Source organism: Salvelinus alpinus, chromosome 13 (genome assembly GCF_045679555.1).
Source record: "Salvelinus alpinus chromosome 13, SLU_Salpinus.1, whole genome shotgun sequence".
In the NCBI taxonomy this organism is placed as follows: Eukaryota; Metazoa; Chordata; class Actinopteri; order Salmoniformes; family Salmonidae; genus Salvelinus; species Salvelinus alpinus.
The window spans coordinates 22,380,962-22,398,295 of NC_092098.1; the positions used below are offsets into that span (position 1 = coordinate 22,380,962).

Genomic DNA, 17,334 nt, shown 5'->3' on the forward strand with positions numbered 1-17,334 from the left:
CTAAAATCTAAAATGTTTAACACTTTTTTTGGTTACAACATGATTCCACGTGTTATTTTATAGTTTTGATATCTTCACTATTACTCTACAATGTAGAAAATAGTACAAATAAAGAAAAACACTTGAATGAGTAGGTGTCACACCCTGATCTGATTCACCTGTCTTTGTGTTTGTCTCCACCCCCCTCCAGGTGTCGCCCATCTTCCTCATTAACCCCAGTGTACTTATACCTGTGTTCTCTGTTTGTCTGTTGCCAGTTTGTTTTGTTTCGTCAAGCCTACCAGCGTCTTTGTCCGTGCTCCTGGCTGGCTCTAGTTCCTGGTTTCCTGGTTTTGACCATTCTGCCTGCCCTGACCCTGAATCTGCCTGTCGTTCTGTAACTTGCAATACCACCCTGGATTACTGAACTCTGCCTACCCTGAGCCTACCTGCTGTTCTGTACCTTTCGGACTCTGCTCTGGACTACTGACCTCTGCCGGCCCTTGACCTGTTGTTCTCCTGCCCCCTTGTTTGAGTAATACACTTTTGTTACTTCAAAACTGTCTTCATCTGGGTCTTCTCCTGAGCCTTGCCAGTAGGTGTGTCAACTTTTGACTGGTACTGCACCTGTAGTACAAGCGTCCTATCCCTCAACTTTATTTAAAGTAATTCTTAATTTGCTGAGGTACAGTTTTATTGTAATACAAGTGCATTCATGAGGCAGTAGACTCATAAAACAGTGTAGTTAAAAGAGACACACAGAAGCATTTATGTGGTGTTATGATATGGGGTAAGGTTAGTGTTAGGACAGACTTTCCCTGGTTTAGGGAAAGGGGGATACCTTGTCAGTTGTACAACTGAATACATTCAACTGAAAAATGTCTTCTGCATTTAATCCAACCCCTCTGAATCAGAGGTGCGGGTGTCTGCCTTAATCAAAATCCAAATCTTCAGCGCCCAGTGGGTTAACTGCCTTGCTCAGAACAACAGATTTTTACTTTGTCAGCTCGGGGATTTGATCCAGCAAACTTTTGGTTACTGGCGCAATGCTTTAACCACTAGGCTATTTATAAGCACATGTACTGCCAATAAAAGTTATTGTCAGTCAGAGTACCAGCTTGGAGTCGTGAGGCTGCTGGTTGGTGGCCATGAGGCCTTTAGTTTGGTTTTGTTTCTTTACTTTGGGCATGCTGTTTGTTTTCTTTTTGTATTTATTGTCAACATCTGCGCAAATCAACAATCTGTTTGGACTGCCCAACCAAGAGGTCAAGAGAGACAGAGCTGGCCCTGGACCAAGCTAAGGTTGCTGTCTCCCTGGGCACATGTACATTCAACAACTACGCACATAAACTGATTTCTCAAAAATAAACATCCTCTCACTGTCAACTGTGTTTATTTTCAGCAAACTTAACATATGTAAATATTTGTATGAACATAAGATTCAACAACTGAGACATAAACTGAACAAGTTCCACAGACATGTGACCAACAGAAATGGAATAATGTGTCCCTGAACAAAGGGGGGTTCAAAATCAAAAGTAACAGTCAGTATCTGGTGTGGCCACCAGCTGCATTAAGTACTAAAGTGCATCTCCTCCTCATGGACTGCACCAGATTTGCCAGTTCTTGCTGTGAGATGTTACCCTACTCTTCCATCAAGGCACCTGCAAGTTCCCGGACATTTCTGGGGCGAATGGCCCTAGCCCTCACCCTCCGATCCAACAGGTCCCAGACGTGCTCAATGGAATTGAGATCCGGGCTCTTTGCTGGCCATGGCAGAACACTGACATTCCTGTCTTGCAGGAAATCACGCACAGAACGAGCAGTATGGCTGGTGGCATTGTCATGCTGGAGGGTCATGTCAGGATGAGCCTGCAGGAAGGGTACCACATGAGGGAGGAGGATGTCTTCCCTGTAACGCACAGCGTTGAGATTGCCTCCAATGACAACAAGCTCAGTCCGATGATGCTGTGACACACTGCCCCAGACCATGACGGACCCGCCACCTCCAAATCGATCCCGCTCCAAAGTACAGGCCTCGGTGTAACGCTCATTCCTTCAACGATAAACGCGAATCCGACCATCACCCCTGGTGAGACAAAACCGTGACTCATCAGTGAAGAGCACTTTTTTGCCAGTCCTGTCTGGTCCAGCGATGGTGGGTTTGTGCCCATAGGCAACGTTGTTGCCGGTGATGTCTGGTGAGGACCTGCCTTACAACAGGCCTACAAGCCCTCAGTCCAGCCTCTCTCAGCCTATTGTGGACAGTCTGAGCACTGATGGAGGGATTGTGCGTTCCTGGTGTAACTCGGGCAGTTGTTGTTGCCATGCTGTACCTGTCCCGAAGGTGTGATGTTCGGATGTACCGACTCTGTGCAGGTGTTGGTGCACGTGGTCTGCCACTGCGAGGACGATCAGCTGTCCTTCCTGTCTCCCTGTTGCGCTGTCTTAGGCGTCTCACAGTATGGACATTGCAATGTATTGCCCTGGCCACATCTGAAGTCCTCATGCCTCCTTGCAGCATGCCTAAGGCACGTTCACGCAGATGAGCAAGGACCCTGGGCATCTTTCTTTTGGTGTTTTTCAGCGTCAGTAGAAAGGCCTCTTTAGTGTCCTAAGTTTTCATAACTGTGATCTTAATTGCCTACCGTCTAAGCTGTTAGTGTCTTAACGAATGTTCCACAGGTGCATGTTCATTAATTGTTTATGGTTCATTTAACAAGCATGAGAAACAGTGTTAAAACCCTTTACAATGAAGATCTGTGAAGTTATTTGGATTTTTACGAATTATCTTTGAAAGACAAGGTCCTGAAAAAGGGACGTTTCTTTTCTTGCTGAGTTTAGATGCACATCTTAAATTCGGTTACAGACCAGTTAACTAGGCCTAAGACCCCTAGACTTAGCGAGTGCAACAGTATTAGCAGGCTAGTTAATCGGTTTCATAAGTGTCTAGAAGCTTTCCCATGCATACCCCATTCAGAGGACATGTTTATGTGTTTCTAAATGTGGAAACAATACAAGGATGTGCTAAAAACACCAGGAAACACAACCCCAGCTGGGACTATAGAGGAAAATCACAGTACGGGATGCCAAAACATCAATGTTTTCACTACAGTAAGAAATAAACTAAAATACAGATCGTAAAATAAGGAAGATTCACTCCCTTTCCTCTCTGAAGATTTTTTTTCTCCAGTCCTAAAACATATCCTGTCAATGAAGGTAGGTTAATTTCCTTACTGTTAGCATGCTAGCATGCTCCTCTAACCCCACGAGGTCATCATGTCTGGACTCCTGAACAGCAATCTGTAGACACAGATTTTACCTCAGATTTTGTCTCAGTTCTGTGACAGCACGACCCATAAATCAGACCGATACATTACTTGGGCTTATTCGACATTACAGATTATCCTCAAATCAGCTTGCAACCTAAATAGCTACTCATTATTATTTGTAGATCAATCAGTCAGTCAGTTACATTTTACCCACAAAGTATTGCAGATTTGATGCTCTCTAACATGGCCACTAACTGAGAGTTGGGAGTAATGATGAGAGGTGAGACAGGTAGATGAGGTGATAGACAGGAGCAGTATGTAATATTTAAGACATATTAGATTTCTTGGTGTTTTTTTAAAAGACCCTGCTTAGAAACACCTAAAATTGCCTAGTATTGCTTTTTACCTTTTCATAATCCAAATAGCATCAGTTGCAGCAAGGATGTGAAGAGGTTTTGTCTTGTTAATGTTTTTGCTATTGTCAACCTCGCAAACAAGAACCAATCATTTAGGAAGTTGTACACAACAGCAACAGCCAGACGGTAAAATGCTAATTAGCAGCATCACGTGGCGTTCTAAAAAGTATGTTACTCTCATGGATTTCTATTCCTTTGCTACTTCTGGTATTGAATTGACATTTGGAGCTAGTTGCAGGTGAAAATGATACATGTAACTCTTGAGCCTACCTTGATGCTGTTGAAGGGGCCCCTGCTTCTTGAGGGAGGAGTCGACCTCTGTGAATCAGAGTTCAGCTGGAGGTCGCTGGCTGTCATATCTGCAGAGACGGAGGAGGAAGCGAGACATCACACTCGCTAGTTTTTTCTGGTTCATATACTGCCAATGAACTAAGCAGAACAGACCCAGCTGCTAACGCATTGGTGCCGATGGAAGAGTCACCCCCTTAAGCAGACTGAAACTGACCATTTTTTCTAATGGTTAACGGCCTGAGTAGGATATCTTAATTTATCCACCGTTGTTGATACCTGTCTGTCACACTTGCCCAACTTACTGATCCGACCCAGGGAATATAAACAATTATTGTAATGTTTACACTTTTGAAAGTCTCTCACCCTATCACACAATGTTATGCAAATGAGTTGCTGTATGTGGGAGGCATGCTAAGAGAGAGTTTTTGGGAAGGCATTTAGTGCACCCCAGCACTGACCAGCCGCACAATCTGTTCATCCAAATAAAACACAACTTGATTATTTCATGGTAAATCAGTGTACTAGACTGTTTTCGCTAGTCAACAAACAATGTGCGAATTCCAGTGGCCTTCGTTAAAATACTATAGAAATTACACAATAATTCCAGTCAGACTATATTCCTTGTACTCTGGTTACTGTGTATCCTCAATCTTTATACTCACTTTGTATCTCTATACTTTGGACTTCTGCTTACTTTAATCTCCGCTGGTGTTATGTATCTACTGCTATTGTTTAATGCAGATGTGCTATTCATTTAAATCATATTGAGACACGGTGCTCTGTGTTAGTATTCAGATTGAAGAGAAATGATCTGCATTTTCATTAGAATGGGGAAAAAAAGCTGTTTCCCTGTGCATGGTCAGGTTTCCTGTATACCCAGGCAGGTGTGTTATATGACTTGAGATGGGGAGTTTTATGCCCTGTCAAAGTGCACATGTCTGCAGCTCCATGGTGTTTAACTGAAACAGCTGGAGATCCTCCAGGACTACAGATATAGGATTTTAACTTGCATCAGTTGCATGTGGTTGTCTGTGTAGGGGAGAAATATATCTGGATTACAGATATTAAGATAACCTTGACTCCCAAGTAACTCTCACTCACTCATATTGCAATGTGTGTGTGTGTGTGTGGTTGTACATGTGTGAGATAAAATCAACACACCATTTTGACAGCCTTGACTCTAAGCAAATCCCCACTCCAACATATTGAATCATATTGAAATATGTGTGTGTATGGTACAGATTACTATTAAGGGGTAAATCCCCCTTGGACTGACTCTGCTAGTTTAGTTTTCCTGTCCAGGGGAGATTTCTGGAATATGGGATGTAGTGTGGTTGTCCATTCTCCCCCACAAATTGCACAATGCTGAGAAAGAGAGGGGGAGTGAGAGAGAAAGAAAAAGAGAGAGGGGGGACAGACAGACAGACAGACAGACAGACAGACAGACAGACAGACAGACAGACAGACAGACAGACAGACAGACAGACAGACAGACAGACAGATACAGTAGATAGATAGATACAGTAGATAGATAGATAGATACAGTAGATAGATAGTCAATGAAAGTCATCACTCCTCCCCTCAAGACTCCCAAGCTGTAATGACATGCTTTCCTCTGAATTGTAACAGTTTGGTAAATTACTGTGCATATTACACACAAGATCAGACCAAACAATGCAGTAAAAAAAAAGATCTGACCTGCAGACCACAAAGAGTAGAGGTTGCGTAGCACTGCCCACTGAAACACACTATGGAGAAGCATTTCCAGATGTGTGACCTTCATTTAACTAGGCAAGTCAGATGCATTACATACTGCCGGTATCATCAACTAGATTCAGCCACGGGACAATTTTTTCTTGAGCGGATGGTCAGGGAACATAATTACATATAATTTGTAAACTGGAAATTGACTGCAAGAAGCCCAAACATATATAATGTTTGACTAAAACATAATAATTTCAAACCTTGCTTACATTTGTATACGATCACGTTGTGCCTCTCTGTTATGAGTGGGAATACTTGGGAACAGATTTCGTAAATTAAAATCACTTGGAGCTGATTTCCTGGTGTTTTTTTAATGTCCAACAATGAACATTTCACACACAAAAAAAACAAATACAGTACCAGTCAAAAGTTTGCACACACCTACTCATTCAAGGGTTTTTCTTTATTTGTACTATTTATAGAATAATAGTGAAGACATCAAAACTATGAAATTACACATATGGAATCATGTAGTAACCAAAAAAGTGGTTGAGAGAATGCCAAGAGTTTGCAAAGCTGTCATCAAGGCAAAGGGTGGCTACTTTAAAGAAACTCAAATATATAATATATTTTGATTTGTTTAACACTTTTTTGGTTATTACATGATTCCATATGTGTAATTTCATAGTTTTGATGTTAAAAAGGGCCAATGCACTTATGCTGCCATATATAGTGTTTTGTAGGGAGTTTTGTATGTTTGTGTAACACAGGAGTTGTTGCATCTGCTGTCAGCAGAGATAAGATGAGTGGGAGATAACTACCAATCAGATGTGGAATGTCATCAAAAACAAATTCTGAACCATCATATACCACAACAGCGGGATTGGAATTACGGGTCATGGAAATAACAACCTTCATTTCAGACTCCTCAAATTCATACACACAAAAGCAATACTTTTAAGATGAGGTATTACTAACCCCTTGGTGTTAATTGTTAGGCGCATGCTCTAAATGCCAGAAGGACAGTTCAACCACACACATGCTCCAAACAGCAACCTTTCCTTTCACACATACGCACTACACACTGCACACTAACTGAGATAATAGTGTCTGAGTCCTCACTACTGGAGTTAGTGGATCACAGTTAAAAGCAGTAGTACAGAACAGTACAGTTGTTTACTTACTCTGTAGATGGAGCTGTGGTGTAGGGGTGTTCTGTGTCCAGTCCTGTCATAGAGCTATGGTGTAGTGTTGCGTTCAGTATCCACTCCTCATTCACTCTGAACACTACTAAGCTTGGAATCACAGGAGGTAGCTCTCACTTGATGAAATAGGCGTGCTCATTGTTAAGGAATTCCATGACCTGTGTTGAGTGGGGCTAGAAGTGGGAGGGGGAATTCTATAGTAAACTGTAGTATCCCTCGATCATGTGTAGTACTTACTATAGAATGTTGTAATATACTATAGAATAATATAGTAAATACTACAGTATTATCCACAAAAAAACACTGTTGTAAATACTACGATAATGTTCGCAAAAACACTAGTCTGCAAAAGCACTAGACTTTTTAAAACTATAGTAAAAACGAAAGTATTTAATTTGCATGTACCCGGCCCATTCCCATATCCATTTCCCAAAACATGCCACCCATAAGTGAGAAACCTACATGCCAAGTATATTTATCGTATATTGTGTTCGCTACATGTTATAGAAAAGAGCAGAAGCTCTGAACTATCCTTTTAGACCTCAGTCCTACCTACAGGTTAAAGCAAATTTGCTCTTTTAGTAAACCCCAGTAGGTTTCCTGAAGGAAAAAGCCTCCACTTCTATGTCAAAGATAATAAAACACTATAGTAAATACTACAGTAATGTCTGCAAAAACACTACAGTAAATACTACAGTATACTAAATACCAATACAAAAACACGAAACTGAACATCAAACAATCTCTGACAAAGACATGAGGGGAAACAGAGGGTTAAATACACAACAAATGAGTGGGATTGAAACCAGGTGTGTAGGAAGACAAGACAAAACCAATGGAAAATGAAAAAAGGATCAATGATGGCTAGAAGACCACGTCACCGCCGAGCACCGCCCGAACAAGGAGAGGCTTCGACGTGACAGTACCCCCCCCCGGGCACCGGCCTCGGGGACGACCCGGAGGGCGAGGCGCAGGGCGATCCGGATGGAGACGGTGGAAATCTTGCAGCATGGAAGGATCTAGCACGTCCTCCACCGGAACCCAGCATCTGTCCTCCGGACCGAACTCCTCCCAGTCCACGAGGTACTGAAGGCCCCTCGCTCGACGTCTCGAATCCAAGATGGATCGAACGGAGTATGCCGGGACCCCCTCGATGTCCAGAGGGGGCGGAGGAACATCTCGCACTTCAGCCTCCTGGAGCGGGCCAGCCACCACCGGCCTGAGGAGAGACACATGGAACGAGGGGTTAATATGGTAATTAGCGGATAGCTGTAACCTATAACATACCTCGTTCACTCTCCTCAGGACTTTAAACGTCCCCACAAACCGCGGACCCAGCTTCCGGCAGGGCAGGCGGAGGGGCAGGTTTCGGGTCAAGAGCCAGACCCTGTCCCCTGGTGCGAACACCGGGGCCTCACTGCGGTGACGGTCTGCGCCAACTTTCTGGCGTAGTATGGCGCGCTGAAGGTGGACGTGGGCGGCGTCCCAGGTTTCCTCCGCGCGCCGGAACCAATTGTCCACCGCAGGAGCATCGGTCTGACTCTGATGCCAAGGAGCCAGAACCAGCTGATACCCTAATACACATTGAAAGGGAGAAAGGTTAGTGGAGGAGTGGCGGAGCGAGTTCTGGGTCATCTCTGCCCATGGCACGAACTTCGCCCACTCCTCCGGCCGGTCCTGGCAATAAGACCGCAGAAACCTACCCACATCCTGGTTAACTCTCTCCACCTGCCCATTACTCTTGGGGTGAAAACCTGAGGTAAGGCTGACTGAGACCCACAGACGTTCCATGACCCTTGACGTGAACTGGGGACCCCGATCAGACACTATATCCTCAGGCACCCCATAGTGCCGGAAAACGTGTGTAAACAGGGCCTCCGCAGTTTGTAAGGTCGTAGGGAGACCGGGCAAAGGGAGGAGACAGGACTTAGAAAAACAATCTACAACGACCAGGATCGTGGTGTTACCCTGTGAAAGTGGAACATCATTTTAAAAAATCCACCGACAGGTGCAACCACGGCCCTTGTGGAACGGGTAAGGTTTGTAACTTATCTCTGGGCAGGTGTCTAGGAGCCTTGCACTGGGCCCACACTGAGCAGGAGGAAACATAAATCCTCACGTCCTTAGCTAAAGTGGGCCACCAGTACCTCCTTCAAGACAGCGCACCGTCCGACCTATCCCAGGATGACGTGTGGGCCCAAAAGATCAGTCGGTCGCGGACAGCAGACGGAACGTACAGACGCCCAGCTGGACACTGAGGGGGAGAGGGTTCTGCACGTGACGCCCGCTCAATGTCCGCGTCCAGCTCCCACACCACCGGCGCCACCAAACAAGAGGCTGGGAGTATGGGAGTGGGATCCATGGACCGCTCCTCTGTGTCATACAGCCGGGACAGTGCGTCTGCCTTAACGTTCTGGGAGCCTGGTCTGTAAGAGAGGGTAAACACAAAACGGGTGAAAAACATGGCCCACCTTGCCTGACGAGGATTCAGTCTCCTCGCCTCCCGGATGTACTCCAGATTGCGATGGTCAGTCCAGATGAGAAAAGGGTGTTTAGTCCCCTCAAGCCAATGTCTCCACGCCTTCAAAGCCTTTACGACAGCCAACAGCTCCCGGTCCCCCACATCATAGTTTCGCTCCGCCGGGCTAAGCTTCTTTGAAAAGAAGGCACAGGGGCGGAGCTTCAGTGGCGCACCCGAGCGCTGAGAGAGCACTGCTCCTATCCCAGCTTCGGATGCGTCCACCTCCACTATGAACGGCAAAGAGGGATCCGAATGAGCCAACACCAGAACCGAGGTAAACAAAGCCTTCAGGTGCCTAAAAGCCCTGTTCGCCTCAGCTGACCACTGCAAGCGCACCGGGCCCCCCTTTAGCAGTGAGGTAATGGGAGCAGCAACCTGACCAAAACCCCGGATAAACCTCCGGTAGTAGTTGGCAAACCCTAAGAATCTCTGCACCTCCTTTACCGTGGTGGGAGTCGGCCAATTACGCACGGCTGCAATGCGGTCACTCTCCATCTCCACTCCTGACGTGGAAATTTGATGCCCTAGGAAGGAGACGGACTTTTGGAAGAACAAGCATTTCTCAGCCTTGACATAGGTCATGCTCCAACAGGCGACCAAGCACTTTGCGCACCAGAGACACATGCTCGGCTCGTGTAGCGGAGTATATCAGGATGTCATCGATATACACCACTACACCCTGCCCATGCAGGTCTCTGAAAATCTTGTCTACAAATGATTGGAAGACTGATGGAGCATTCATCAACCAATACGGCATGACGAGGTACTCATAATGCCCTGAGGTGGTATTACATGCCGTCTTCCACTCGTCTCCCTTCCGAATACGCACCAGATTGTACGCACTCCTGAGATCCAGTTTAGTGAAAAAGCGAGCCCGTGCATTGACTCAATCGCCGTAGCGATAAGAGGTAGCGGGTAACTATACCTCACCGTGATTTTATTTAGACCTCGATAATCAATGCACGGGCGCAAACCTCCATCCTTCTTCACAAAAAAGAAACTCGAGGAGACGGGGGAAATGGAGGGCTGAATGTACCCCTGACGCAGGGATTCGGAGACATATGTCTCCATAGCCACCGTCTCCGCTTGCAACAGGGGATACACATGACTCCTGGGAAATGCAGCGTCTACCAGGAGATCTATCGCACAATCCCCCTGTCGATGGGGTGGTAATTGAGTCGCCCTCTTTTACAGAAGGCAAGAGCCAAATCGGCATATTCTGGGGGGTTGCGCATGGTGGAGACCTGGTCTGGACTTTCCACCGTAGTAGCACTAACGGAAACCCCTAAACACCTACCTGAGCACTCTCGCGACCACCCCGTGAGAGCTCTCTGTGGCCACAAAACAGTGGGGTTATGACAAGCTAACCAGGGTAGGCCCAGCACCACAGAATACGCAGGAGAATCAATAAGGAAAGACTAATCTTCTCCTTGTGACCCCCCTGGGTTACCATACTCAAAGGAGCGGTGGCCTCCCTGATAAACCCTGACCCTAATGGTCGACTATCTAAGGCATGAACGGGAAAAGTCATATCCACAGGAACAATGGGGATCCCTAAACTATGAGCTAAACCTTTATTAATGAAATTCCCAGCCTCGCCTGAATCTACTAGCGCCTTATGCTGGGAACGCGGGGAAAATTCAGGAAAAGTGACAGAGACAAACATATGTGCAACGGAGGGCTCTGGATGAGAATGGTGCCTACTCACCTGGGGTGACGCCAGAGTGCCCTGCCTGCTGCCTCGATTCCCAGAGGAACCAACCCGGCACCGACCAGCAGTGTGACCTCTGCGACCACATATGGTGCACGAGCGGGAACCCCCTCCGTTCTCCCTGTGCACCATCCCTCCCAACTCCATGGGTACAGGAGAGAGGGTGTGGGAGGATGGAACAACCAGACCTTGATCTAGACGTCCACGAGTAGCCAGCATGTTGTCCAGCCTGATGGACAGGTCCACCAGCTGGTCGAAGGTGAGGGTGGTGTCTCTGCAGGCCAGCTACCGACGGACATCCTCGCGTAGACTACAGCGGTAATGGTCGATCAGGGCCCTGTCGCTCTATCCAGCGCCGGCAGCCAGGGTCCTAAACTCCAGAGCAAACTCCTGTGCGCTCCTCGTCTCCTGCCTCAGATGGTAGAGGTGCTCACCCGCCGCTCTGCCTTCGGGTGGGTGGTCGAATACTGTCCGGAAGTGGCGGGTGAACTCCTCAAAACGGTCCAACGCCGCATCCTCTTCTCCACACACAGCGCTGGCCCACTCCAGGTCTTTCCCGGTGAGGCACGAGACGAGGGCGTAACTCTTCTCACGGTCTGATGGAGCTGGGTGGACCGTGGCCAGATATAAGCTTAGTTTGAGAAGGAAACCCTGGCAGCCAGCAGTATCTCCGTCGTACCCCTGTGCCAGGGATAAATGGATCCTGCTGGGTTCAGGCGGGGAAAAGACGCTCAGGGGAGACCCCGGTTGTGCTGGTGGAGGCGCTGGAAAAACTCAGTGTCTCCCAGCGGTCCATATTCTGGACAACGCGATCCATGGCGGCACTCAGATTGTAAATCATCTCCGTATGTTCCATGACGCGCTCCTCCACCTCCATGACCGGTGTACCTTCTCCTGCTGACTCCTGCTGACTTCCTGCTGATTCTGTCAAAGTCGTGTGTATAGGTGGCAGGAAAGTCAGGCGCATGAGAATAAAACTTAAGGTAATGGAGTTGTTTAATAACAATAAATAAAACATAACTCCAAAACTATAATAACAATAAAACAAAGTGGGTACGAGGACCCGTCGCACACCAATACAAAAACACGAAACTGAACATCAAACAATCTCTGACAAAGACATGAGGGGAAACAGAGGGTTAAATACACAACAGGTAATGAGTGGGATTGAAACCAGGTGTGTAGGAAGACAAGACAAAACCAATGGAAAATGAAAAAAGGATCAATGATGGCTAGAAGACCGGTGACGTCGACCGCCGAGCACCGCTCGAACAAGGAGAGGCTTCGACTTCAGAAGAAGTCGTGACAATTGTTCACATGCACATGGTTAGCAGATGTAAACGCGGGTGTAGTGAAATGCTTGTGCTTCTAGTTCCGACAGTGCAGTAATATCTAACAAGTAATCTAACAATTCCACAACAACTACCTAATACACACACATCTAAAGGAATGGAATAAGAATATGTACATACAAATAAATGGATGTATGATGACCGAGCGACATAGGCAAGATGCAGTAGATGATATAAAATACAGTATATACATATGATATGAGTAATGTAAGATATGTAAACATTATTAAAGTGGCATTATGTAAAGTGATTAGGGATCCATTTATTAAAGTGGCCAATGATTCGAGTCTGTATGTAGGCAGCAGCCTCTGTATCAGTGATGGCTGTTTAACAGTCTGATGGCCTTGAGATAAGAAGCTGTTTTTCAGTCTCTTGGTACCAGCTTTGATGCACCTGTACTGACCTCGCCTTCTGGATGGTAGCGGGGTGAACAGGCAGTGGCTCGGGTGGTTGTTGTCCTTGATGATCTTTTTGGCCTTCCTGTGACATCGGGTGCTGTAGGTGTCTTGGAGGGCTGGTAGTTTGCCCCCGGTGATGCGTTGTGCAGACCGCGCTACCCTCTGGAGAGCCTTGCGGTTGAGGCCGGTGCAGTAGCCGTACCAGGCGGTGATACAGCCCGACAGGATGCTCTCTATTGTGCATTTGTAAAAGTTTGTGAGGGTTTTAGGTGACAATCCACATTTCTTCAACCTCCTGAGGTTGAATAGGTGGTGGTGAAGAAAATGCAACCGCCTGTTTTCTTCACCACCACGTCTGTGTGGGTCGACCATTTCAGTTTGTCCGTGGATAGGGGACTGCTCCCTCTGCTGTTTCCTGAAGTCCACGATCATCTCTTTTGTTTTGTTGACATTGAGTAAGAGGTTGTTTTCCTGATACCACACTCCGAGTGCCTTCACCTCCTCCCTGTAGGCTGTCTCGTCACTGTTGGTAATCAAGCCCACTATTGTTGTGTCGTCTGTAAACTTGATGATTGAGTTGAAGGCGTGCATGGCCACGCAGTCATGGGTGAACAGGGAGAACAGGAGGGGGCTGAGCACGCACCCTTGTGGGGCCCCAGTGTTGAGGATCAACGAAGTGGAGATGTTGTTTCCTACCTTCATCACCTGGGGGCGGTCCGTCAGAAAGTCCAGGACCCAGTTGCACAGGGCGGGGTTGAGACCCAGGGTGAGCTTGGAGGGTACCATCTAATAGTATATACTACAGTTGAATTTTACTATGGTATTTATTCTATAGTTAAGTGTAAATACTACAGTATACTACAGTCAATACCACAGTACATACTGTAGTCCCGAAAAAACACTACAGTGAATACCACAGTAAAGTCTACAAAAGCAATACAGTGAATACTGTAGTATTTTGTTTGTGTGGGATGTGGGTGAGTGTCTAAACATAACATCCTGTACTGGTTGTTAGACAGCTATGCACATTGTTTATCTGGCTTACAGTAAAGACTGAGCACAACCATTAGATGGTTAATTCGGTGTGATATGTGTTCCCTTAATAAGAGATAATAGACCTTGTAATTAATAGCACTTGTCTGATATTGGCCTCTAGTGGTTTCATTGAATATCCCCAGGACTCTAGGCTACAATGGCATCATATCTCCAGCAGGTGGGGATACAGTGCTGTGCGGTAGCAGAGAGAACAGTCTATGACTAGGGTGGCTGGAGTCTGGCAATTTTTAGGGCCTTCCTCCGCCACCGCCTGGTATAGAGGTCCTGGATGGCAGGAAGCTTGGCCCCAGTGATGTACTGGGCCGTACGCACTACCCTCTGTTTCCATACAAGGCGGTGATGCAAATGGTCAGGATGCTCTCGATGGTGCAGCTGTAGAACTTTTTGAGGATCTGAGGACCCACAACAAATATTTTCTGAAGGGGAGCACACTACAGAAAATCCCAGAGAGAACCTGTACTAAACAAACAACAGCAAGACAGATAGCCAGGGGCACACCTCCAACCACTCCAACCACGTGTTCTCCTGAATTGGAAAATGTTCCTGTCCCGCAAGCATTCAAAATTTAGATACTACATTTGAGTGTCAGGGAAAATGTAAAAAGGTTAATACTGGGTGTAAATAGTTAATATTTTCTTTAGTAATGTAGTGGAGTAAAAGCAGTCAAAATTATAAATAGTAAAAGTACAGATACCCCCAAAAATATACCACTGGACCCCCCTTAGTATAACTTCTTTCAAAAATTCCTTCTGCAAAATCCAGGGTAAAAGGTGACATTCTAATTCCAATATGGTCTGCAGATTCCCTAGCAAAGAGAAGAGGCTGCCACACACTGCTGACAAACATTTCTAGTTTTTGCTACCAGAACAAAGACATTGCATGTGATACTGACTGCATTTCCTATTCACCACTACGTCCTCCACTCTAACCCTATAGTGGAACCAGCTCTACTCATCAGCTTGTTTATTCTATTAGCATCACATTTGTTGATGTTTCCAGCCCACAGCAGCATAGACAATTGAGAGAGTGAAGCAGTGGAAGAAGAGGGAAAAAAGGAAGAATGTTATAAGATAACCATACAGTACATTTACCTGTGTAGGGGATAGTGGGGTATGCCATTTTTTACATTCAGCATCACTAGGTCAAGGGAAATATAGTATTCTTTCTGACAAAGATATCTACATATATTTCAGGATGTTGTGTATCTCTGGAAATTATCAGAATTCATGTAAACATAACAGTTTTGAAAACACAGCTTATCTAAAAGTGATCTCTTGACTCAACTTATCCCGGGTATGGGGTCAGTTGAGCATAGGGACTGGGAAAGTTGAGCCCCCTTGGGGTAAGTGGGTGTTAGTGTCCTGTGACAGTGGGTTTAATTCATGGAATGAGGGTGTGGTATATTGTATATCTTAAATGTATGCCTACAATATCACTGACCCTTCCATTTGTTGACCAGTTGTCTGGGACAGGGATGTTGTTTTGATTTGCCAATTTGTTGGCAAGTTCTCTGCATTTGAGGCTCCACGAGATTCTTGATATGTTTAGCAAGCTCAGACTTCATGGCATCAGATAAGACCTTATGTGCCTCTGCTACACTATCACAGCTTCTCTTTCACACAGGTACAGTGGGGCAAAAAAGTATTTAGTCATCCACCAATTGTGCAAGTTCTCCCACTTAAAAAGATGAGAGAGGCCTGTAATTTTCATCATAGGTACACTTCAACTGTGACAGACAAAATGAGGGAAAAAAATCCAGAAAATCACATTGTAGGATTTTTAATGAATTTATTATGTTATGTTGTTAAATTCTTATTCTCATGTGTTTCAGTTTCTATGACAACTAAGCATCACGAACACTTTGTTATTCACAATGGGCTCACGGAAACAGCTGGCTCCCCTAATGCCTAATGCCGTTTCATCACCCCTGACCCAGTCGCAACACCACCCATTTTAATAGCCCTAGGAGCGACTGGATGATCCATAATGAGACTGTTGCACTGTCGTTAATGAGCTCCACTGCGGGATGGCTTCAGCAAAACCTATTAACAGTGTCTGATTGTAATTAGTCCTTTGGGAGCCAGAGATTCACCAGGTAATTTGTGTTTATCTGATGGCTATTACATTTACATTTACATTTACGTCATTTAGCAGACGCTCTTATCCAGAGCGACTTACAAATTGGAAAGTTCATACATATTCATCCTGGACCCCCCGTGGGGAATGAACCCACAAACCTGGCGTTGCAAGCGCCATGCTCTACCAACTGAGCCACACGGGACCACCCGTCTATGTTCACACTAATGAGATGAGGCCATAATGATGTCTCCTGGTATTTGAGGCCCAACATCTCCACCTCTACCTCACAGTCACAAGACTGCTTGCTGTTTGGCTTTTGGGCATTGGGTTTTTCCTGTATAACCTACTAAGGTGACATAGTTTAGACAATAGTTCAAACTTAGATTTTTGCTCAGTCAGTATTATATGTTTTCATAATGAATCCTACTCTTATTTCCGACAATAATAGGCCTACATAAAGTTGCATTATGTAAACTGACCTGCATTTCCTGTTTTCATTTTTTGTCTGTAGGTTTCTGTGTGACACTATTGTCTGTGTCCTCATTAGTATGCTGTATAACCCTGCAGAAGTGTCCAGTGGATATCCAGGCTGAGAGAGTGCGAGAAAGGGGTGTGTGCAGGGGAACAATGAGAGAGGGGGAGAGGGACAGGCCAAACTGAACAGTCCGTCCAGAGGGGCCAATCTATTCCCTGTCCCAAGCCCTGGAGGGTCATCCCAGGGTGCATCACTTCACCTCCTCTAATTCAATTATCTCTGGGCCATCTGCAACACCTCTGAGGCCAAAGGGACTGCTCACTGCCTGCAAAACCACACACACCACCTCCTTCACACATACATACAGAAGCACACACACTCACACTGACCACATCAACCATAGTTCCTAAATTGGTACAGTGCAGTCAATTTGTGAAGTAAAACTTTAGTTTGTTAGTCTAATTGACTGGACATTGACTGAGTCTCTGCACAGTGCTGTCACTACTGACTGTATGGAGGGGATTAATTATACTTTTTCCTGGGGTCCAACACAGAACTAAAAAAACATTTCAAACAATTAAAATACCTGACAGGTAATTTAACATTCAGTAAATGCTCTTTGGGAACAGAATCTGTCCAGTCATACGGTCGATCACATTAGATGTTCTCTTATTGTTTTCTTGAAGGTGGATTTACTTTTGAGTTGGTAAAGAATTCCATTCAGTGATCGCTCTGTATAAAATTGTAGATTTGAGGAGATTTGTCCTTGGCCTGGGGGGTATCAGATGCCCAGAATTTGCCTGTTTGGTTTAATGGTTATGTTTTTTGCTCGTATACACTTATTGGTCTGAAAAATACTATGTTTCCTTGAAAAA

At 45.6% G+C, this 17,334-nt stretch overlaps 1 protein-coding gene across 3 annotated transcripts in view; it reads right to left on the reverse strand.

The window, feature by feature from the left end:
* LOC139537402 (solute carrier organic anion transporter family member 2B1-like) overlaps positions 1-6,968 on the reverse strand; it is a 28,376-nt gene extending 21,408 nt beyond the window's left edge. The window contains exons 1-3 of one of the 3 annotated variants that reach the window (XM_071338646.1): positions 6,847-6,968; positions 3,938-4,026; positions 3,217-3,282 (exon numbers count right to left, since the gene is read on the reverse strand). In XM_071338646.1, the coding sequence (XP_071194747.1) occupies positions 3,217-3,282; positions 3,938-4,024 (153 nt within the window). In that variant the 5' untranslated portion in view covers positions 4,025-4,026; positions 6,847-6,968. The remainder of the gene's footprint in view (positions 1-3,216; positions 3,283-3,937; positions 4,027-6,846) is intronic. The other 2 variants (XM_071338647.1, XM_071338648.1) reach the window with 2 other exon arrangements.
* Between the last annotated feature and the right edge of the window lie 10,366 nt (positions 6,969-17,334).